The 24,900-nt window shown below is 37.8% G+C and overlaps 1 protein-coding gene across 2 annotated transcripts; it reads right to left on the bottom strand.

Moving 5' to 3' along the window:
- Positions 1–344: 344 nt before the first annotated feature.
- On the bottom strand, positions 345–21,323 carry LOC105258360 (transcriptional regulator ovo). 2 transcript variants are annotated; one of them, XM_020029739.2, is made up of 10 exons: positions 20,430–21,323; positions 6,941–7,368; positions 4,951–5,431; positions 3,461–4,022; positions 3,012–3,286; positions 2,559–2,779; positions 2,063–2,200; positions 1,588–1,887; positions 1,245–1,403; positions 345–1,153 (listed from the first exon to the last, which is right to left on the bottom strand). In XM_020029739.2, exons 1-10 carry the CDS (start codon positions 20,578–20,580, stop codon positions 1,079–1,081), a joined length of 2,790 nt encoding a protein of 929 aa, XP_019885298.1. In that variant the 5' UTR covers positions 20,581–21,323; the 3' UTR covers positions 345–1,078. The 2 variants fall into 2 exon arrangements, with proteins under 2 accessions (XP_019885298.1, XP_019885299.1); XM_020029740.2 differs by having other exon boundaries at positions 2,580–2,779; positions 20,430–21,320.
- Between the last annotated feature and the right edge of the window lie 3,577 nt (positions 21,324–24,900).

Below are 24,900 nucleotides of genomic sequence, written 5' to 3'. Positions count from 1 at the left end.
GAAGATTATCCGCATTCCTGAAACGTTCTATCCGAGTCTTTGGGTTTGCTCGGTGTTGCGCCTCCGGTCAATTATTAATATACCATCTAAAATCTACATATGCGATTGTATTTTTTACGGTGTGTGGTTGTATGTATGTATCTTGCACACGCGTGCGCACGTGCGTGAATGAGTATACATGTCTTATGCAATTTCTTTGTAATTCAGTATCAGTCGTTATAGAGAGTTCTAAGATATCATTATAAATTAATGTTAATTAATCATATAGTTAATCTGAATTAACTATACAATTAAAAATATTAAACTATAAAAAAGATATATTTTCTAGAAATAATTAAAAATTCAGAGCATTGTCCGAAAATGTTTTGTAGATTTGTAGTGTTACAAGTTTACAAGTCCGTTAAAAAATTCTCTGCTCGATATATAATTTAAAAACGATATGTCATCTATATTGATTGTTTCAATAGATGAAAAATTTTCACGAACGCTATGACGAACATTACGCATACTAATATTCCTTTTGAAATATTTATTCTTTTTCATTGGTACCATCTTTTTTAGAGAATTTCCAGAGAAAGGAAGAATAACGCATAAATTTAATCATACAAGTTTCAATGTAAAAGAGAAGCTATAATATAACAATCAAGCATTCGATTTCGCTTATTATTATCGCGACTCTCTTACTCTATTTTCTTATTTTTCCTTCTCCTCCTCTTCTCATCTTTTTCCTCTACCCATAGATGGGTTTGAGGCGGCGGAATCTAGTTGATCGCACAGAGATTTAATCCTATCGCCTTCGGACTTCGATATTTGTGTGTTCCAGTGTCACCGCTATGGGAGCCACCTGCAGGTACTTTTTCGCGCGACGTCACTCCCTTCGTCGACCTAACTTCGAAGAGATCCAGCCCGATCGATTGACGTCACTCGCCCGGGTCGCCGATGATGGATTCAGAAGCTGGTCGTGGTCTGTTGGTGCGTCGCCTCCGTGCTCTTTGAGACTGTCTCTCGTCGCTCCGCGAGGCTGCAGCTGTCCGTGTTCCGCAAGTCCCGTTGCAACAGGCCACCCTGAAGAGTTACATCAACAAGAACAATTTCGTGTTCTTGTATACCGCGCTGTGTATTTTGTTTTGTTCGTTCGAGTATCGAAGCCTCCCTATATCAGACGTTGATTAATCTCAACGTGCAATCTTCTACTTAAAACACAAGTTTCAAGACTAATATCGTCTTTACGCGTCTGTGCCCACCTGGAGCAACATATTGGCGAAGTTACTATTGGTGAACTTGAAGTGCCGCTTGTCGTAGAACTTTAGTAGCGCCGGACTGTAAGGATGCTGTTCCTTCAGATGAAGATAATGCACTTCCGGCTCATGCGTGGTATGTCCGCATTCCTCGCAAACGTACATCTATCAAACAAAATGCGAATAATTTATAAAGCGGATTGAAATGGATTTATGTAAAAAAAAAAAAGATTCATGCAATGAAAAATAATGCAAACAATACATATATATAATATTGTTTTAAAATATTAAAGAGAAAATCGCATAAAGAATTAATTTGTTAAAAAAAAATTCTCAATGAAAAGTTTACCTTAGCACGTCGCTCTTTATAAGCATACTGATGTTGAACGCCATGAACCTTCTGACCGTGACTTTCCAGGGAGCACCTTTGCGTAAAACTTTTCTCGCAAAGGAAACACTTGTAAGGTCGCACGCCCGTATGTGTTCTCGTATGCCTTTTGAGGTCGAAAGTGTCATTGAAGCCCTTTCCACAGAACGTGCAAAGATAACGTTTTACATCGCTGTGACACTTCATGTGACGATTAAGAAGCCGCTGAAGGCTAAAGTTTTTGCTGCACACGCGGCAAGTAAAACGACTGGGATCGTCATCCTATTGAACAAAGAATATTTTTTATTGTAACAGCTTCTTATAATATCGCAGCAATACATGAGATTCGATACGATACATTTCATTATATTTCATTACAACATAATCATGTCTTTAATAATGGCAATCGTATATTGGCATTTGTATACATACAAAATTCACAAAATACTCGTATTACCTTGCTAGGTGGAGTTCGATTCGTTCTTTCTTCATCTCGATTGGTTCCAGGCTGCCTTTGGCCTTCGACAGCTAAAGGATTCTTTATGCCGTGACCCCCGTTAACAAATTCTAGCTGACAGTCATTCGGTAAACCCAGCTGTGAAACCATAAGATGACAGATTAATACGAGATCAGTTCCTCGAAGCGCTGGGTGACATCGGATGAAGCACTCAAATTGATTGACATTGCATAATATATAAGTAAGAGTGGCAATTAAACGAGCTACTCTTTTCTACATCATGGTATATATACCGAGTTGTACGTTATTATACGAGTTATATCAGAACAATTATTGGCGAACTTGTTCAAATGATTCGATCGGGATATAGTTCGAATAATTTGCGGTTCGATCGCGAATAAGCCTGAAGGAGGATCGAATCAATTCAATCCCTCTTCCGGAAAGTAATTTAACGCGAAGATATATGCTTTTGCCTGAATCAATTTGGGTTGCTTACCCTTTGTTGAAGTACACCGACCCGTTGCGAGAGAGGTGGTTCCCCGACTGCTCCAGTGGTTTGCGCTGCGACTGTGGTAGGTGATACGACTGGACTGTGCGCGTGTTCTGCTAGCGCACATGACGGTGAAGTGCCAGACGATGCCCCGTCCAGAGAACAGCTGCCAGTGCCGGGACTAGGCAGACTTCCCCCCACGCTGCTACCAGAGTCCAAATCTAAACCTTTAAGATTTAAAAATTGAACTAGTTGATGCAAATTTAGTCCTAAATTGACAAATCTGTTCTAGCGAAAATTTTTCTGCATTATCATTTTTTAAATTTAACTTTCTTCATTTTAATAAAGAGAAGAAATCGATTTCTTAAATCAATATATCCAATATAAATCAATATCCAAATATCCAATATATTCAATATAAATTAATATATCAATATATCCAAGTTTCTCAACAATTACCGTTACTAAAATTCAATCCGGGGCTTAGAAGACCTTGATGCTGCTGCTGCTGCTGCTGTTGTTGTTGATGCGGCGACGAGGCAGCTTGTTGCTTCTGCTGTTGCAGTTGCACTTGAATTTGCAACTGTTGATCTTGCTGATGCTGCTGATTCTGATTAACATGCAGCGCGAGTTCCGGCCGTTCCTTCGGCAATGGCTGATAACTCGATTCTCCGGTTGCATAATTCAAGCTCGCGAGCTTGGACGCGTTAAAGTGTTGCGGAGTCGTGTAATGTCTAAGAAAGGCGATCGATACATTATTTTGCAATCTACTTTGATTGAAACTCGTGCGGTATTCGTTACAGTATTTTTTAATCCCTACACGGAAAGCAAATAGCAAATCAATGCAGGCGTAAAGTGCGGTTAACTAACAAGCGAGAGTTAGTTCTCATGATAGTCGAGACGCTCACCTCGTGTCAAAGCCTCTGGTCAAGGCCATGCTATGCTCAGGGAAAGGATCGACGCTGGGCTCGACGGGAGTGGTCATTTGACCGGCATCTTGACCAATTCCGCTGCTGCCGGTTGAGGCAGGCGAGTGCAATGATTCTTCTAGAAGATCGCTACTTCCGTCCTCGGTTTGCAACCTGGGCAACAAGAGATCGGCGGCATCGCTGAGGCTCTCCAGTAATGCCGTGTGATCAGAGGGTGAGTTGAAGGTCAGAGTACCGGCGGTGAATTGCAACGGATCCACCACGGCGCCAGTCACCATGTCTACCATCATACCCGCGTCGGTGACGTCATAGGAGGCGTACTGGCCAGACAAGAGATCCGGTTGAATTTTGTAACCTCCCAACTCCTCCTCTTCTTCTTTGAACGTCAAGCCGTAGGATGCGCATACATTTGCGCAGACATTTTGAAGGAGAGAATACTGTTTGCCCTCCTGCGCATTATACTGTGCGTGCTGAGAATTGTCCTGCTGACCAGTATCGCATTCAATCCCGACCGCCGTCAGTGGTGTTAGATATGCGTTTCCTGAAATAATAGGACAACAAGTGAATTAGAAAGAGTGTTATTATGACAAAGATTATTTTTTTAAATTTTATTATCTTGTTTTGATAAGTTTACGTGAAATTATATAAAATTTTTTTCTCAACTTTATCAAAAATAATTCTTTCATAATGAGATATTTTTCGAAACAGTTTTTAAAACGAAGCTCAAGAATGTTATAATGATTTAATTTTCACAGTAAGCTACATAAAATCGTATAAATATAATAGTAAAAATTAAAAACAACAGTAAGTAAGAAAACAAAAAGATAAAAATAAAAAAAAGAGCAAAATAATCAAAGTGCAATACATCTAAATAAAGATTTCTTACGCGAGAAAAAATGCATAATTAGTTATTCATCAACCATGAGCAAATGATCTGAATCTATCGCGCACTACACGTTCAAGAAAAAATCAGACTACAGTATCATAACATTGGGAAGAAGTACTATAATATCATAACAAGAAGTAAAAATGAAAAAAATGTAAACTATACTGTACTGAAATATTAAGGTTTATTGATCCAAAAGCTAGATAAAATAAATATCGTTGGTAAACGATTGAATTTAAATCAAATCATAATTGAATTTTGCGAAGATTACCACTGAAAATCAATGTAATTATTTGACATAAAGTAATTACTAATTAGGAATTAATTATTTCTAGTAATTAGAAGAAAATAAAGAAATAATCTTTAAAAGATGTCAAATAATATAATAATATCGTGAATTATCAATGTCATCAACCCGGCAGTATCGTTACACGTCAATTATCATTAAAAAGTTCGAGGAAGTACGACGGAATATCGCGAGATATTCTTACATCATTAATCGTCTTCTTCACGCGAGTGAGATATACAAGTGCTAAATATTAGAAAGAAAAGAGTGTGTTTTTTTTCTTATAAAGTAGAGCACCTTGGGCGGTGTTGTACTGATTGGCGAAGTTGGCGAGATTGTTACCACCCTTCAGGGACTCGTAGAACGGTGGCAGGGACCCCGTTGGCGGCGAGCTCGGCCCGTAATTGCCGCGACCTCCATTACCCCCGGGAGGCATCCCGCCTCCGCCCGCGCCGCCACCCACGGCGCCGCCGCCGCTGCCGCCGCTGCTTCCGCTACCGCCGATCATCGCTCCGTTTCCGCATCCACCGATGCCGCTGTTGGACGAGGAATTACTGGCACCGTTGCCGCCACCGCTGGAGGAACCGCCGTTGCCCGAGTTGGAGGATCTGCCGTGCCCCGCGGCTGCCTGCACTGCCGCGTGCGAGCCGGACAATTTGACGGCTAGCAAAGATCTCGCGATGGAATTGCCGGAACTGCGCGACGCCATTGCGCCATCGCGGCACTTCTCCTCGTCCTCGTCTTTCCGCTTCGGAACCGCATAGTCGATGGGCTGCTCCTAAAATTGTTATTGTCCATGTTATTGTCCATGTTCTCTCGTGTGTTTTTTATTGCGCGCGATATTTCTATCGATGCCTTAACTTTTTTTTAAATCTTTTAGGGTATTCGGAGGATCTTTTTTTTCTCCTTTTTCCTCGTCCCCTTTTTTTCCTTGCTTCCTTCTCCCTTAAAAGCAAACAGCAGGTGTGAAACATCAAATATTGTTAAAAAGAAAAATTGTATTAAGAAGCACATGTAACTACGGACGAACACAATCAAGCGGAAATAGAATGCCACAATATTAAGAATAAATCAACAGATAACATTTATCACAGTGTACACAGATATAGGGATAGATAATTTCAAGCAGGGGGAAGCATGACACTACGAACGTATACGATTAGTGCAATAAATACAGTGGTAAAGCGTCTTATTAAGTATTAATGTTGTTAGGCGCACATTACATGCAATTAACATTTAATAAACTGCAATGAATCTGTCCATCTAGCTCACATATTCTCTCATTCTCTTTTCGCCATTTTCTGGATCAGTCTTCTTCCATCCTTGCTTGTCTTTTGATTCTTCCTTTGTTCTTTCCCTCTCCCTCTCTCTCTTTCTTCATTTTCTTCTTCATTTTGACATTGAAGTTTCTTTTCGCAAGTTTGACCTTTTCTCTCTTCTTTCATCCTCGCAGCTGGTATCTTCTTTTCATTCTTTACAAACATTTCCACAAATCGCCGTTTATCTACCCTTTTACTAAGCGTTAGTATACTTTAGATAGTTTTATTAGATAGGCACTTTTCAAACCAAAGCTTCCAGATATATATCATGATTGCTCTTAATCTAGCTCTCGGCAATCGAGTTAGCTCTACAATTAAATATCTTTCTAATAAACATATGTACACAAGTACGCATATATACACACATATATATACACAAATTGTTATGCATTTCTATTTTTTCTTTTTCTTTTATACGCGCACATGTATGAATTATTATGCATTATGACTGTGCATTTTCAAAGAATTAGTAAGCTTTCGTACTTAAATAGATATCAAAAGCGTCAGTGTACAAGAAACTGCTTGACAGGTTGCAAGTTGAATAATATTACACATAATCCCGCAATATTTCCTTCACCCTTTTTTATCTGTTTGGTCACTATACATAATGTATGAGACGCTGCAAGGATTGTGAGTCGAGATTAACGAAGCGTGACTGCATTAGTTTAAAATAGGGATCTGTTTGACATATTTAAATATCTTAAACTTTAATCATACATCTACTTTATATTTATTTATAAGATATTTATTGTTTCTTGAACTAATAACAATCATGAAATATATTAGTTTTAATTCGGTAGTTACATGTAACTAGCTAAATGTTATCGTTAAATGTTAACTGCTAAATTAGTTGGTTGGTAAAAAAAGAACCGACACGTATAAATACGTAGCCACTTTAGACTCGTTGTTTTTCCAACAAGACGGCAAGGTTCATTCAGCGAACGCGAATTCGTTTACGCGCAATTTACCTGCTCCGGTTCGGGTGCTTGCACCGGATCGACTCTCTCGATCTCGATCTTGTTCCCCTCTTTTCTAGAGGCGGATTGACCTTGCGACGGCACCCTCTGGATAACCGAGACTCTGGTGGGTGGCTCGACTCGGGGCGCTTTCGGCGGCGTCTGCGGCCTCGGCGGAGCGATTCTTTCCGACTTGGACAGGAACTGGGGTGGATCGTCCGAGACTATCGGCGGGCTGCTGTACTCCTTCCGTTCCGCCCGGGTGAGCACGTGACGCCTGCTACCGTACGGCACGTCACCGCCGAGGATGCTGGAGATGAATCGTCTGGGTGGCGGGCTGGTCGCGTTGCTCGCCGGCGTAGGCGGCGGCGACGGTGCCGGACTGCTACTGCGTAAGGATTCCGGGGTCGTTGCACGGTCATCATCAGTTTTGTCGCGATCTGGAGAAACGAAAAAAACTTTGAGATATTCCAGCGTTTATTTTAACAATTTTTGTTGATAAGATTTTTATATATTTTAGTGAATATTATAAAAAATAAATATGTTAAGATATTTATTTATATTTATAACTCAATATCTTTCTCTCTTGGAAAATAAACTTTTTGAAATGCACTTGTCGAGAAATTTACTGTACATCTATAATTTATGCTTGCATCGATTAAATACAAAATTTAATATTTGACAAATTAACATTTCAATACGAATAAATTATCCATTATTATTAAAAAGAAGTATAACAAGGAGGAATCGGGAATATCAAATTTGAAGAGCATCAATGTAGTTGCACGCGTAAAAATGCGCAGGATTTGGGTAAACTTTTCAAGGGATCATTTGCGCAAGCTTGTCACGTGACGTGGATATGCATTCGGGGTGTCTGACCAGAATTGAATTTCGATACAACGCGGAGACTGGTCATAAGCAATGGCATGGCGGTTGCTTGGCCCGTTCGTGGTTGAATTTACGAGCAACCTTGAAGGATTCGCCGGTACCGTATGCCGATAGGCGCTCCTTCACGCGCGCGTCCTTCGCATGTATACGTGATCTCCCGCTTCTCTCCTCCAGCAATTTTCAGCGCCGTGTATTCTGTACATAATCGCCGCAGTAACCGTTTTTAATTAACATACAGTAAACGACAACCGAGACTACGGTTTCATCTCTCACCGCTGATCCTTTTTTCTCGAAAGGAATGGAGATATTAACGGACAGTCATCTTCATCAGTTATGACATTAAAATTGAAAAATAATTTCTACATTTGCCACAAGTAATCTTAACGAAATTATCTCAGTATTTCTACTAATTAAAATGAAAAATGTCGTTGGATTTATTATTGGTGATATATACACATTGATTTTCCAAATGAACTTTTTCATTGCGTAGAGCATCATCGATTTTATTTTTTCTAATCGGATAATCTATCATTAGAGGTACGAGGTATACGATTTCTTGACTTTGACATCGAATGCTCGCTGACGGAGCACGAGGATACTATGTCATGCAATCATGTTGTTGGAGCGACAATCAGGAAACTAACTACGAGGACGCGAATCGAGTCTTACTGAGGTCATGCGTATTATGGAGAATACGTTGAAGACAAGAAAGACATTTCACAGAGAGATTTTTTATTTTCTTAGTCTTCAGTGATATTATACTTGATATTTTTTCATTTATCGAAAGTGTTTATTTTTAATAAATAAATAAATAATTAATTAAATATTATTTATGATCCATACTTTTGATATTAAAAAAATGAGCGAAAAGGAGCGTATAAAAATATTAAAGAAAGTAATACGTGTATATTGTGTGTGTCTGATCATGTGATTGAAGATTGTGAGAAATTGTAAGAAACTACAGGTGAAATCGAATCTAAAGTATCCTCGAGTCAACATGATCAAAGTTTGCGTAAAAATCAATCGATCAAGTTGAACGATGAATGTAATCTCCCGGCGTCCTCCATCTTTTCAATGAGGGTGATTTGAATTTTTGTTCAAAAGACTCGTCCCTGAGCTCGAAATCTCAATCGGCGACGATTTCGACCTCGAAATTACGAGTTAGACGAGGTGCCTAACGATATCTTTACGCAATCGCTTGCGTCAGAGCTTGCAAATCCCGAAGGTAACAGCTACGGTAGCGGTGAAACTCCAAAATGGCGAGTCCGTTCCGTTCGTCGGGCAACCTTCGGTACCGCGCGCGCAAAGAGGACCGTGCGTGCATGCGTGAGTGCGTGCATGCGTGCGTGAGTTCCTCTAACCAAAACCCCCTAACAGGTTCCGCCGCGCTATAAATACCTGCGGCGCGATCGTCGTGACCGAGGTACCGATGTACGCCTTTGCCTATCTTCGACTCTCTCCCACTCGGATCTCTCGCTTATTCTCCGGCCTCGTTCCCCATTCGTCCGTTTTATCTCTCTTTCTCATTTTTCCTTTCGCTTCTCTCTCCTCCTCCAACAGAGAACGAGAGAGAGAGAGAGAGGGAGAGAGAGAGAAATGGAGAGAAAATGAAATGAGAACCGGTACATCGAGTTGGAATCGAGAGGAACGGGCTTGCTCGCAGAGCGTGTTTGAAGATGAGAGGAGAAAAGATCAATCGAGAGAGTCGGAAAATCCCGATAAGTCGAAAATGTAATTCTGTTATATATCCGTATCGAGTTTATAAGTAATAATAAATTCATTTTTTTTTTACTCTATCCATCATTTCCGACAGATTGATCAAAATTACAAGTATCTTTGCTTTAACCCAATAAGAGAAGTTATAGTTTCCTTCATTATCACGATAATATGACGTATAATATAAGTTATAAAACAGCGAGATGTATCTTATTGTCATTAAAATTCTGAAGAAATCTCGACTCGATTCTTTTAGATAAATAAAAAGATCAACCTGCGTCAGCGAAAACGAAAATATTAAATTGAATGCGCTCGCGTCAGGAGTAAAGTGCCCGAAGAACGACCGAGAGAAAGAAAAGATCGACGCTCGATTCGACTGGATCCTTGCAATTGCTACAACGCGAAACTCAGTGTTGAAACGAGCAAAATACACTTCCTGACAGCCGCTGTCATTGCTAGTCAAATCTATGATCCGCGCGACTGAATGCGCATCGCTACGCATAACGTCGAGAGTCTAGTTTGAATTAATTAATTCGTATAAAATAGGAAGAAATTTCATTTTTAATCCCAATTACGCTGTTTCAATTCTACGCTTATAAACAGAATTGCGCTTAATTGCTGTTATTACGATCCTAGCATTTGGGTGCGGAGCCCGAGTCTCCGATTGTCGATCTATCAGCAACAGTTAGCGGTGGTTTCTCAAGAACGACGATAAAACACGCCTTATGACGTTTACGGCAATCCATAAATATCTCGCGCAGAATCATTCTCTATAGATATAGAATATGTATATAACGCGTCGATTACTTCATCAGCCGATACATTGTTTCTGGTTTGTACGCAGATAGACGCGATAAACGTCAGGTCTGGCGAAGGTGCGCGTTGTGTTAACCGCGATGTTGTTGTAGCCGAAAGGAAAGGAAAAATCTGAAAAAGGACCCGAGAACAGGGAGCGGTTGATCGTAAGTAGGTCGGCTAAGCCGCGGCGTTTCGTTCGTCACGATCGAGCAGATATTGTCAGTAAATGAAGGTATACCGATCGCTGACGATGCATCGCTCGCGCCCCGACAGACAACTTGCACCAGGAGTTGGCCACGATTCGAGGCGCTTTACATCGTACGACGCACACGGCGGATTTTTTTCTCGAATATCGCGCTTCTCAATCTCGATGCTTATTGACGAAAGCGTCTCTCTGCGTCTTATTTATTTTTTTCAATACGCTTGTACTATATAAAAATTATCATAAATATTGTATATTAGCGAGTCTAAATGAAAACATGTTTCCTATTTTTCAACTTCGAAATCTTCTCGTAAATATAGTATATGTCATTTATATTTTTTTTTATAATAATGCGATATATTTACAAATGTCAAAAGAAATTGCAGAGAAAAAAATGTTAGGAAAAATGTTCTGGATAATTGCGAGAATAATTAATATCATTGTTAATTAATGTAATATTTATGATAATATAATATAAACTCGATGTATTTATAAGCGTCGGGAGAAATTGCAAAGACAACGAAGTTGGGGAAAAATCAGCTTGATAATGACAAGAAAATGCGACGTTCATGGTCGCTCGCAGCCCGACGCGGTATCTGCGTACATTTGCGTAGCGGTACCGTGCGTGGGTCGTCGCGCGCGGACAGCAAGGTGACACCGGCCACTTGGTCGCTTTACGTAATGGATAGTATTCCCTCCACTTGGTCGTTTATCGGCGCATACGTTCCCTTCTATTTTTTCAAACCGTCCATTTTGGCAAAATGCAATCTTTTTAAATATATTGTCCGCAATTCCTCTTGTTTGCGATGGAAAAATCGAACGTGGGAAAAATTTGTCAAACCGATTTGGCAAAAATCAAGTATTGTATATAACATGTAATTGATTAGAGAAAGATAGAAAAAACTGTGTAAGATACATCTCGAGTCTTGCAACAAGGACTCTTTCAATTAAATGATTAAAATGTAATTTAAAAGAGTTCAATCTAAAATAATATGGAATACGATAAGATACGTATGTCCTGTAGTTATGTGTACACAGAGAAAAATGTATACTGCATTCAAGTAAATATTATTTATTTTAAGTATATCATAAGTTTGTACATATATCCGCAAATATATCATAAGTTCATCACAAACATTAAATTTAATTGAATATATTCTGAAAGTGCAGTATTTTAGTCAAGAATATTAAATTAAAATAAAAATTTGGTTTGCTTACTACAAGAGTTGACGTAAAATTAGTTTGATTTTTCTTTGATACAACTTTATAATATTCTTGAAGAAAAAATAAATTCTTCTTTTGAGTACATGATAATGAGATTTTCTAACACTTGTGATGAGCATATTTTAAGACTATTATCAAGAATATATTCTTTGTTGAAGAAAACTATTATTTAAAAAAAGAAAAATAAACTGAATAATCGCTTTTGTTGGCAGTAGAATGATATTTTTCTCTGTGTATGTATAGTATGATATTAAAGGCTGGAAGATGATGTATTATCGATTGAAGGGAAAGTCGTTGTTCTCTCTTTCTCTCTCGATTCGATATTTCTCATCTACATATGTGCGTGACTTGATCTTATGCTATCTGTAAGATCGGAAGTGCCCATACCCTTTTAGCGAGAAGCTTTGCAGACTTAATTTGAGAGTCGGCTCACTTTGTGCAGATTATCATTCTTATAAATTACACGCGTCTCGTTTTTTATCGCCATCAATAATCATACACAAGAATTAACGCGCCACGTTTGATCAGCTCGATTGCGCTTCCATGGATCGAATCGGATATACGCGTAGCATACGAGTGTTGTGCGCTTCCTAGAAACTATAAGACGTTTGTACATCTTGCTAACGTCTTGCCACGCTTCAGAGAGTCCTTTCTACAGTCGAGCGGAAGATCGAGGCGTTAACCGGCGAAGGAACGTTTGACCTTGGCACTCGATGAAAAGTCGCCGACGAAAAAAATCTGTTTTTTTTTTACACCGGATAAGCAGAAACGAGGGGAGGGAGAAAAGAGGGGAAGGCTCAAGTGGGGGGAAGACCGGTGCAACTCCGACGTGATCGGTCGAATATGTTATTCTAATGACGCAGATATCACATAATATCGAGCTATACAATCATCTGATTAGAAAATATTTGCCACATTTAAATGTACTTTGTTTCATAAATATTCGCGACACTGAAATGTTACAAAATTTCGATCATTGCATCATTTTTCAGTCTTTCTTTGATAGTCGGAAATTTTAAAAATTAATAATAACATTATTATATTGAATATAATTAGAAATAATAGTGTTATTATTAATTTTTTATTTTTTATTATTTATAATTAATTTTGATGATTAGACAAATTAATACTTTTTTTAATGTTAACTAATACATTAATATTTGCATATTCGAGATATTGACAATTATTCAGCATGCGATGTACGTTTTTCGCGTTTTTTTTATAAAAAAGATTTATCGATGATTTTTTTCTCGTCTTGAATCTGTCCTTGTATAATAAAAATGATCGAATTAATTTCCGAAAGCCATTGGTATACCTTGCAAAAATGACGATAAAACGTGATCATAAATAATGTGTTACGGGACAATATTACTGTATACGCGTCATCATTATCCCGTGATGTTAAATGTATACGCAACTATCCGCATGATTCAACGACAATTGTGTAACGATTTTTTACATGATGAGCATTTAATTATTTCAGGAATTATAGATCGAACTTGAATTTAATCCGAGTGGACCAAATTTTTTCGGCCGCAAAAACGAAAACAAAAATGAGGTAAACAAGATAATCAAATTGCACATATATAAATGTATAATGAATGATATGATACACACTATATAACAGAATTTATGAAAAACAATTAAATCGATCAACAAATTAATTGCGATCTGCAATTAGTCTTTTTTTTGAATAATTTTTTGTTTAGAAAACAATACAATATTATATAATATAATTGTTAATGTAATTTTATTCCCTTTGGAATAATAATAAAATGTCAGTGATAAAATTACCGTGAAAATCTCATTCATGACATTCAAATTTTTTTTAAAGAGACAAATCACGAACCATGATATCGTTGCGATTGAGCGGTGTCATTCGGTTATTCATTGTTAGAAAACTATATTAATCAGATTGATTAAGTTATTTTTGGAAAATAATTGTACAATAAAGATGCAAAATTATTTACATAAATAAATTCGAAAGAGATCCAATCAAATTGCAGAATTTAAAGCATTATTGAAATCAACTTCGTAGTAAATAAATAAAAAAAATTTGAAAGAATTGAAATGGAATTTGTACAAATAAGCGAGCGAATGTAACTTGAACAATCAAAGAAACGTGTTGCTATGGGAATTAACGTTTTCCATCGAAGGAGAAGTGGCCGTACACGAATCTCGCGTTTAATAATTGACAATGCGATACGAGATGCAATAATGTTCATAGCTCGGTGAGATATAACGTTATTATTCGCAATCATCACGCTCGCGATAACTCCGCCGCGAAATAATCAAGGTACCGATTCGAGTAGCGTCTAGTACAGAGCGAGATTTATCGTGCTCAATGTTCTTTTCTTCTGCACTTGGCCTCCTTGCCGGGAAAGAATTTCGGTCACGGCCCTCTTGCGCCATTAGCCGTCGCCGTGTCGTACACTCGTCGTCTTTTGTGTGCGTGCACAGCCAGGATGCGTTGCGTCCGTGTACGAGACGACGATGACAACGACGGACGTATGCATCGAGTGTACCTGCTCGCGGCGCTTTCGACGACGACGAGAGCGGAACCTGTTCCTCGCGCACCGCGACGAGAAGTCCAGTGTCGTTTCAAACGGTGGACCTCGATGTATCCGCGGAGTGTTCCGTAAGATTTGCGTCAAATCTCAGGGACGCATTGTTCGAGCGATTTATGCAGGTGAAATCTTTCGTCCATGACGCAATTATAAAGAGTCGAGTCTAAAATGGAGGAGCACTTTCAAAATGATTGCAAGAGTATAATTTTTAAATATAATTCTTCGCAAATGTAGACGAAAATGATGACACACAACTTCCCATCTACATTTGTTTAAAAAAAATTTACACTATGAAATAAAAATAAATACTAGAAAATAAAAATTTACACTGTAAAATAAAAATTAAATCTCATCAATTACGATGTCGAAAAGAGCGTACCTATTTAATATTTAGTAATTGTGCACTTGTAGAAGGAACATGAGGCAATTTGTCGGATATTTAATTTCATGCCTTCTTTTTCAGTAGTAGGGTACCCCTATGCGTACGCACACATATACGCGCGAACCCTATGTACGATTAGACATGCATGCACGCATCGCGAGGCTTACGGGCGACGCATTGTAATTCGTCGCAATGACTGCACATCCTGGTGTACTAGCCTTTGCAACAGGTGCGCGTCACTGAGCGCGATTACCTGCGTGTCAACGACAGTTAAAGCTCGTATATATACACTGGGAATGTAACAGTATTTATCTATAGTATACTCGCGCGGAAGAGACGTACGCGCGTACACATGACGCGTTAACGGCGTTTCTTTCAAGCCAAGTTTTTCTATTTTCTCGTGGACTCGCAACACTCGTATTTATTTATATTTTTATTTGTATTTTTGTATTTTCATTTGTATTTATATTTTTATCTATTAGCTTTATCTATTTTTAGCAAAATCGACGGAAAATTAAACTAACTAAATAAAAAGTGTTTCTCGTCCTTGATCTTTTATCATTCACAATTCTTCGATAATATTTAAAAATAAAAATTCTATTTTAAAATGATTACATATCATGCTGTTAAGATTTAAAATATATTTTACGGTTACGAGCACCCAATTTATGTAGCCGATTATTGTGCTCGTCTTTCCGACTCCCTTCGTCGCGTCAAATTTAACGCATTTTACACACATACACATAACAATCCTCTTTTGGTGCGGCTAGTAAGTAGAATGAGCGTGCGTCGCACTGCAATTGCATAAAACGTGTGCACTCCGAGCTTGATCCAGAATGACGCTGCGATCGAGAGACAAGCGGCGCAAAACGCATTAGTATTCTAGCGCTGTAGTTAGTGAGGATTATGCATGCACAAAGATTTGAGAAAAAGTTAAACGCGCGCTAAAGATAGCTCAAGTATCAGTTGTTAAAAAATAAAATAAGTGATATGAATAAGTTATAAAAATTATAAACCTATTTTTACGAATCCCAATCGATATAGAAGATGTAAACATCTCGAAAACATACAGTTTGTCTGAATTGCCGCGAGTCTTATGAAATAATAAATAAATTAAAAATAAAAGAAACTGATTGCATTCAATTAACATTCTCATTTATCCAGATACATATGTTTGTATACCAAGCATATTTAAATTTGAGAAATTTTATAATCTGTGTCTTAAATTTTTTTGTGTTATATGTATTATTTTTCTCTAATGAGTTTTAAAGAATCATCACATTTTACTACATGTCATTTTATTAAATATAATACTACAATATTTGCAACGGTATTAAAATATTTTATTTATATTGAGACTCGAGAAGAGAGAGAATCAGAAGAAAAGATATATATATTAAATTATATTATATATATTTAAAAATGTCGCGATGTAAATGCGACAAAAGAGTAAAAATTTGATAAGAAATTCGAATGAATTTACAATCGTCGGGGAATGCGAGATTCGTATTCTTTGTTGAAGTTCTAGTCAGTGACTGCGAGATTGTGCTTATATCCTTCTATCCATACCCTACCATTCGTTGCTACGTGTCATAGTGGATTCTAATGCCGACACGATCGCCTTGGCCGTCGCGGAGACCGTGAGAGATCACTGACAGCAGGTTTATATGCTTTGCGTTGCGCGTTGCGCAACTTTCGCGCGAAACCGAAGGTTTCCTGCTCTAACGGACGCGAGAGAAGAGCAAGTCCAGTTGCCCAACAGACACACGCCAAATATAACCCACGAAGTTCATTAACATTCCCGATAAAAGTAATCTATCGCCGCCATTTTAAGGCCACGGCCATGAATCCGTAAAAGAAGTACGATATAGAAAAAAGATGGTACACTCATAGGACAGTTATGTCGCGTGAATCAATTCTGTCCATCAACTGACATACATGAAAATATATGATTTTGAAACAGAGAGAGAGAAAATAAAAAAAAATTTTTGATATTCGTTTGTTCAATCTTATGGTTTCGTAAGATGCATCGATTAAAAACATATCGATATATTCTCTATATATTATCGAATAAAACAAACCTTTTATTTTTCTATATTTTTTTAAAATCGAGCAAACCTCTTTATATTGATGAATTTAAATATATAATCTAATATACATATATGTATATGTTAAATCCATATTCAGCACAAAAATGTTTAAGAGACTTTGATGAATATTATTATCAATTATATTTTTGGAAAAATAAAATTGTTTTTTATTTTCGAAAACAATAATATATATTTTTAATTGATTACAACTTTCAATATATTATTTCTTTAAAATTCTCTCCAATAGATTTTCAGATGAAATCTTCACGTGTTTCAACAAATTTTTAGTAAAAATTCTTTATATTTTGTGAATTTAACCTCGAATTCTTATTCGAAAAAAATTCTCTCCCAACCCGGCATTGAAGATTGAAGCGCGACGCATCGCCTAGCGAGCATTAAAGTCTCCGTTCCGGCGCGCAGGCGCGTATTGGCTTGCTCATTATAATGCGAGCGCAGGAAACGTTATAGCAATGATGTAGCTTTACGAGAACTTGCGTGTACACATCAATCTGGATTCCGTTTGATCGCCGACGCGGAAAATGTAAATAAAGATGTATACAATTGCCGAGAGCCTTGTTTTATGTAACGTTACGATTTTCCGGCTGGCGACGAAATACGCGCGTGAATCTTGCTCGCGTCCAAGATAACAATATTTTATTGTCACGACTCTCTCAACAGCCTCCTTCCGTACGCACGAGAAAAAGTACTCTCCAAGAGATGCGCGTTTAATGGATCGCCAATTTATACAGCGAGTCATTAAATTCGGGGAACGATAAATTACTTAATTGGATACTGATGCGTTAATTGAGCGGCTGCATCGGTCAAGCATACCACGAATAAATAGCGATAAACTTTTATCGAGAAGCCGGAAAGATACCAAGTTGGAAGCGATACACGATACGAGCATACAAAATTTCCGCGTTATATATAAATTATATTTAATTAACATATATTTTATATATATAATATATAATTAGTGATAAAACCGCGCACACCGGCCGAGAGAGGAACTCGTGCACCTGCGACGGCGCATAGTGATCGTAGGTATCGGAGTAAAAGGCCATCGACACCGCGTTTCGCGTATTATTCGTGCTCTCGTGAGCGTGGCAACCTGACGCAAAACGAGAATCAGAGTCCGCCTGGGCGGACGGAAAGCGAGAAGGAAGCGAGGGGGGAGCGAGAAACAGAAAAGGAAGGAAAAAAAGAGGAATGAAGGAGAAGCCGCTCCGGCCGGTCACTTTCCTAAACCAGTTTTAGGACTACATTCGGTCCTACTACTCACTATACCGTTGTAAAAGTACCACCCTGCATCGACCTCGACTAGACAACCGCCCGAGGACTATTATAGCCAAACGAAAAATCAGCCGTGAATTATGTAACGAAACTTTAGCAGCGAGATGCCCCGTCGCGCACGCGTTTCCAAGCAATCGTCACGTTATTTTGATTTATCTTTACGACAACTGTAAATGAAAAGGAAATAATTACATACTCGTAACGATTTACGATAACGTTACATATATATATATATATATATATATATATATATATATATATATATATATGCGCTTAGAGGAAAGTTGTAAAATACAAATAAACCAAGAGACACAAATATAATATCTCATCGAAAGATGTAGACGAGTATATCTGCGTTCGAGTGCATTTTTCAGAGATATCTCGATGCGATGTAGTCTTCAAAGTATGCATCTCATTTCGAAGTTGCCATGTCATTATCGCAAACTCGACCTTGATACATGCGTACACTAATGCATACATTGAACACGATCATCGCACGCATATTTGCGGCGAGTAGAAATTTCAATTGTGTTTACGACTATTTACTCACTATACCGTTCCTCATCGGCGCGGTTGGCGGGATGACCGTTGCTTCGGACGAAACCGTTCCTGCGACGCGAACGTCATTATGCAATCGCGCGCGTGCGTTCCGCGCAAAGCAACGATTCATATAATTAACTGCACGTGGCGCACACAAATACGCGGACAAGTGCGCCGATTGTCAAAGGTCAGTCGTTACTCGATACCGAGCTCGACAAATCTGCGAATCTCTTTTTTTCTTCTCGATGTTGTAACTGGGTATATTATCGATTATGTCAAGTTACGTGGAGAACATTTGCCCGGCAAATGAATCATTGAGAAACATTGCGATGAGAAGAAAGATCGCGCGCGATCAACCAAGGAGCATCATGGGAATCCCGCATTGTTATATACGGATAGAGATAAAATTAGTTTTTCACGGACGCAAGGCTACGCGATTAGCATCATTATACGAAAGAGAGCCATTGAATTTTTGCCAAGATTGAATATATATCGAGTCCAAAATAGGCATATGCGAATAATTAGCATAATGGGCACGTTAATGATTCACGAAAGCAAAAAACGCGCAACTGCGCGATAACGTCCCCGGAACCGGGTATACAAATTGCAATCGCACCTGTACGCCGAAAGACGATCGCACCTGCGGCACAAGTGTAACATTTTCGAGAGAGAGGGTTCTCTTCTCTCCGTCTCTCCCTTTCACTCCTTTATCTTCCTTTTTTGCTCGGCAGGTTACGGCGAGCCGTAACGAGAGGGAAGCCACAAAGTTGCATTTGCACCCGGACCTCCGTAGTTCGACTTATTGACGGGTTACGTCGCAGATTAAACTTGTGTCGAGATCCATATCTTAATTTTACACGCAACGGCTTTTCGAATTCGTAATACCAATAATCGGCATACCAAATTGCCGGCGTGCGCAACACCGAAAAGATGAAGATAATTGTCTTATGCGTCTTATTAATCCCTTTCCCGCGATAACGCGATGCATTTGAGATGCGTCATATAGATAAGCGAGAGCGTATCTCTTCACCGCGATTTAATATGTACTCCCTATTTATCTCTTTATCACAGATATATTCATAATGTAACAAGTATGGCCATTATTATCGATGAATCTTCAAATAATTCGATTCATCGATTATGCTAACAATAATAATTGAACAATTTTATTTCTACGTAAAGGCTCCAATTAGCACTTTTCAGTATTTACTTTCTCGTTACTCTAACTTAATCTAACAACGTGATCTTCATTTTATATATTTTTTTTTCTTTTTGGTATCCTACAATTTTATTAATAATTTAATTTGTTAAAATTTCATTGCAATCTCTATGTTATTATATTTTTTAACTTTAAAGTGTGATGCAAATTGTTCTTTTAATTTATGATATAAAAAAGTTTTGTCTTAACCAATGCAAGCTAACGTTTTTATATAAGAATTTTATGACAAATTTTAGATCGATTATTGATACATGCAAATTTTTAATTTCAGATCTATTCATAGATGTTAAAAAATTAAAAAAAAAACGATGCAAATATTTTCGTTAAATGCAAGAAAAATGTAGTTTAAAAAACTTGCCAATCATTAAAATGTGAAAAACTTTAAACTGAGAAGTTAAAACCGATGTAATTTCGAGTTTAATTTTGCTTTTAAGGAAAAAATAAGTATCATTGATTATATTAATTGATGTGTAGTTTTTTCCAATATCAATTTCAATTCTATTGTCACAAATATATGTAGAAATTCTCAAAATCATGCCGGTTTCAATTTCCCGTTTTAATCATAAACAAAATGTTTTTTACATTGGTCCTTGTTGACTATGAGACTTAGCGGCTCCGAGCTGCCAAATGGGCTGTCCTTGCTGCCAAGTGGCGGGCTCTTACTGGTATGTTGCGACTCCAGCAGCCGCAACTGCTGATGCAGTCGGTTCTTGATCAGAAAGATCTTTGGCATCGTGACCTGATGTTGGGAGCGATGCACGACGTTATCACTTACACTACCACTACATCGAAGTGGGGTAAGCGAGCTTCGCCGCTACGAGTACAGTCAAGATCGCTCGCGACACAAGAGATGAAAAAAAAAACGCCCAAAGCGAAACACGTCTGTAACGATCACAAGAGTGTCATGCTTAAAAGTACTTGAAAGACGTCAGCCGACAGAAGATTGCGACAAAATTGTTAAATCCACTTGTAATCTCGTAAATTCATCACCTTGTCCTTACTTCACGTCACGGACAATCATCGAGAATCTACATGAGTGAATTCTAAACTGAATGCGAGTAGATTCGCACGTGGACGTTTTTTTTCACAAATCAAATGACAGGTTCATTGTCCAGCAACCCGATTGCCGGAAGCCCGAACAGGGCCCAGTCAACACTCGGATCAAAGTGTCACTCGCGAACTGAATTTTTAATCGATACTCGTATAGGTACAGGGTACCCAGGTCCATACACGCCTGTCACTTCCTGCACTCGGCGAATTTACAGTTATCTTCTCAACAGCTCAGTTTCCAACGGGCAGCGCGAATCGACCGTAAACTCAACCGTGAGGCCTCTCGTAAGCTACTGAATCCGTGAATGTTTAGCTCAGTAGTGCAGGCCCCGTACTCTCGGCCTGTTCCTCCCTTCTACATCCTAGTCCCTCCACCTGCACCCCTCGCCTCCTACCCGGCAACCTACCTGAGCAACGCGCGCGGACCCCGTTGATTTCTTCGTCTCCCACCATCGTGGCCGTCAACTGGCCCTCCTTCTCATCCCACCATAAGAACGCAAGCCAGCCAGCGGGACTATTCAGCCTGCAATCCTCCGAGATGAAAACCGCTCCTCGCGCATGCGCGTAACGGAGTATCGTACGTGTGTCACACACGGTGTGTGTCCTGAGAGAGCGTGCGCTCGCGGAGCCTCCGTTTTCTTTCTCGTTAGGCGACTGCATTGTTTCTTTCTTTCTTTCCTTTTCTTCTCCTAGGGAAACTAGTTGTTCCGTCCCTGGCTACACCTCTTGATCGAATTAACGTTTTACTGTTCGACGCGTTTCCGGGCAATCAATTCTCTCCTTCTCCAGCCTTGTCATTCTCGTTTAAAAATTAAAGTGAATTAAATAACTTTTTTTTTGCTTTATCTTATTTTCCTAATTTTCACATTACTTTGGAGCAAAATTTATTTTTTTACCGTTCATGCCTATTCCAGAATAAAATGGACATTGAAAGAGTAAACAAATTTAAATGTTGTGTATTTTCAGATATATTTATATTGCTAGCAAGCTATATAAAGAAATGTTATAAAAATATGCATTGTTATGAGAAAGAAATTGATTATCCAGCGAAGGAAAATATATACGGTGTTTATGCAGGCATTCAACATCTGTACAAGACCAAATATTTATCTAATCGATTTCAATCTAAAACAAACAGTGACATTGAATTATGTCCAGCACCAGTTATCTTTCGATCTCAAAGATTTCTAAAAAAAATTTTCGAGGGTGAGAACGTTTACGACTTTCTTAACGGGGAGGGATAGTAGTCATCAGGCAGAAATCTCGAGACGTGATGGAAACACATTTTTCTCTTCGCGATCACAAAAATTGTATATGCATATTCGATAAAATTTTAACTACGATATATGAATGAAATTATATAATTAAATATTACATAAGTATGATAGTGATATTATAATTATATAAGTAGTAGCACATTTTTTCTATCTAAAAAAATTTTATTGACATTTTCCTTAAAGAAATAATTAACATCAACGAGTAAATTACATTAATTAACATAATTAAGCGTTGCATCGAGTCACGAATACACATTTCGGAGCATTCATAATGATCCTGTGTATAAATCATTGCGTTCAATCTCGATCGTTTATCTTTTGGCCGAGCAAGATATATAAGGGCAGGTAAAGCAAAGTGTCCTAAAGAAGAGAGAGATCTGCGCTTTATTTATCTTTCGGAGATTTCTGCCGGTCATGCATAAAACATTTTCTTCGCGCGTTGCCTTCGCGGCACAGAATTTTCGATCGATTAAATCTGCAGTATCTGCACTATTTCAAGTTACAGAAACTCAAACGAAACTGACGAGAAATATAATACATAAATTATATATATATATATATATATATATATATATATATATATATATATATTATAATTTCTATTCCAACAAGTATTTTTAACGTGTTTTATTCTGTTAAACGCGTTATATTCTTTCTAATAAAATTGAAATTATTTGTTTAATCACGGAATCACGAATAACTAAAAACTTTTTATCTCTAATTGTCGGTATCCTTGACATTGAATAAAGAAGTCGTGCAACTATAAACGGTACGAACAGGAACACAGCAGCACATGTAGAATAAATTATGTAATAAGTTTACGTAAGATTGGTTTTATGGATATTTCTTAAGTACCTCAAGCAGTCGACGCATATTCTCAGACGATCGATTTGCATTTCTCTCGACGTATATCATTATATATAGAGAAACGATATTGCGATAGGATTGTATCGCGTGTTACATACTTATGTGTGCTCGTATGCTTTCCGTTGCATCGATGAATTAATAATTATTAATATTTCCTAGTCTTTTTCTTAGATCGTTGCGATCTATAATCGCAATTATGAATAAAATTGCAAGCAACGTCAAGTTTTTCCTCTTTATTAAATATATTTTCCATTCTTAATTAAAATTCACTTTTTTATTTTAATACATGTGCGGTCCTATCATGCTTTTGAAGAATACTTTTCCGGAGTTTATCTTGGGACTCTATATCATAATTGTGTGTGTCTTATTAGACTATAAATTGTTAAATATCCTCAATTAAACATTTAAACTGCGCGAAAGATGATATATATATATGTACCCTCTAGAGTTACCTGGGAAAAGTATATAAATGTATTCGGTCATGATGCTTGTCATAGTTCAATATCTTTAAAAAAGTCAAATTTTCCATTTTTTAATAAAAGAATAGCAAAAGATTCTTTTTCGTGTACATTAAATTTATAACTTTTAAAGACGTTAGAATAAATATATGTTATTCAAATCCCCTAAGAATCATATAATATTTTTTATCAAAATGGTAAAACCGGAAGAGAAGCCCTTACTTTTTCTTTTCTAAACGTTCTTTCGATAACTATTTGACTACCGTAAGCTTTTTCTAAACATTTCCTCTTAAAATATAATACACATACTATTACTAGTGTTTATAGCATCTTTTACGATTGTAGCCGTATACCTGGAGTAAAATAATAAAGTATCTACCCTTTTCTTATAACCTTTTTTGCTCCCTCTTTCCAATCTTTGTGCGGTCATTTTAAAATGCCGGTCATTTTAAAATGCATATTCAACTGTATATATATTCAACTGTATATATAATATGCAGTTTACTCTAAAAATTATCTATCGAAAAATTACATTCTGTGTATTTAGAAAAAAAAATTGAATTGCGACACTAATTGAGATAATAATTAAAATTTGTACAAGTGAATATAAATAATTATTCATCTTTTTCACCTCTCCCTTTTTCTTCTTTTGTTATAAAAATTAAATCGCGCCCAATTCTAAATTCTACGCGATTGCAATTGCAGTTCTCTAACGTTGCGTCCAACCAGACACGCAATCGGAGTCGCAGTTTCGCAGTGACTCGGTCGCGCGATGCAATAACGCAGGTATCTAGGCGAGAGGTGAGGTTTATCCGCCCATTCGCTCGGCTTGCGAAACCGCGCGTATGTCGTACGTCGGTGGCAACCGCCGCTACTTGGTCGCGATCGTAATCAAGAGTCAAAGTCAAAGTCAAGGTCGCGATCGAGGAGAGAAGAGCACTTATGCAACGCGACGCGCACGCGTTGCTTGTTGCAGCCGCGTAAACGTCCGCGGCCAGGTAGGGGAAATTATTGCAGCCCGTTGTGAGACGGGCTATGTTACCAAACGAGTATGGAGCGACTGTTATGTATCTCTCTTGAGAGAAAGAGCGAGAGAGAGAATTAGAGAGAGAGAGAGAGAGAGGAGAAAAGCACGCGAAGATCCGATCATAAAATTAGCTAGTCCGATCACTAACTAGTTTCTCCTTTCATGAAAAGCTATGTTATTTTACGCGCAATTTATATAATATATGAAACATTTATAGAAAATTTTTAATTACATAATACGATATATAATATTTTATTCCACATTATTTACCGTGATCTCGATTTTTAATTTAAAAAAATATATTCCGGCCAAGTTTTCGTTTTTTCATTCGAAAATGAAAACGAGTATAAGATCACGTCGGTTGGCTCAAGAGA

The sequence above is a fragment of the Camponotus floridanus genome, unplaced genomic scaffold, assembly GCF_003227725.1.
Source record: "Camponotus floridanus strain SB8 unplaced genomic scaffold, Cflo_v7.5 scaffold9, whole genome shotgun sequence".
NCBI lineage: Eukaryota > Metazoa > Arthropoda > Insecta > Hymenoptera > Formicidae > Camponotus > Camponotus floridanus.
Note: the sequence above shows the minus strand (reverse complement) of the source record. Positions and strands in the feature narration are given on the sequence as shown.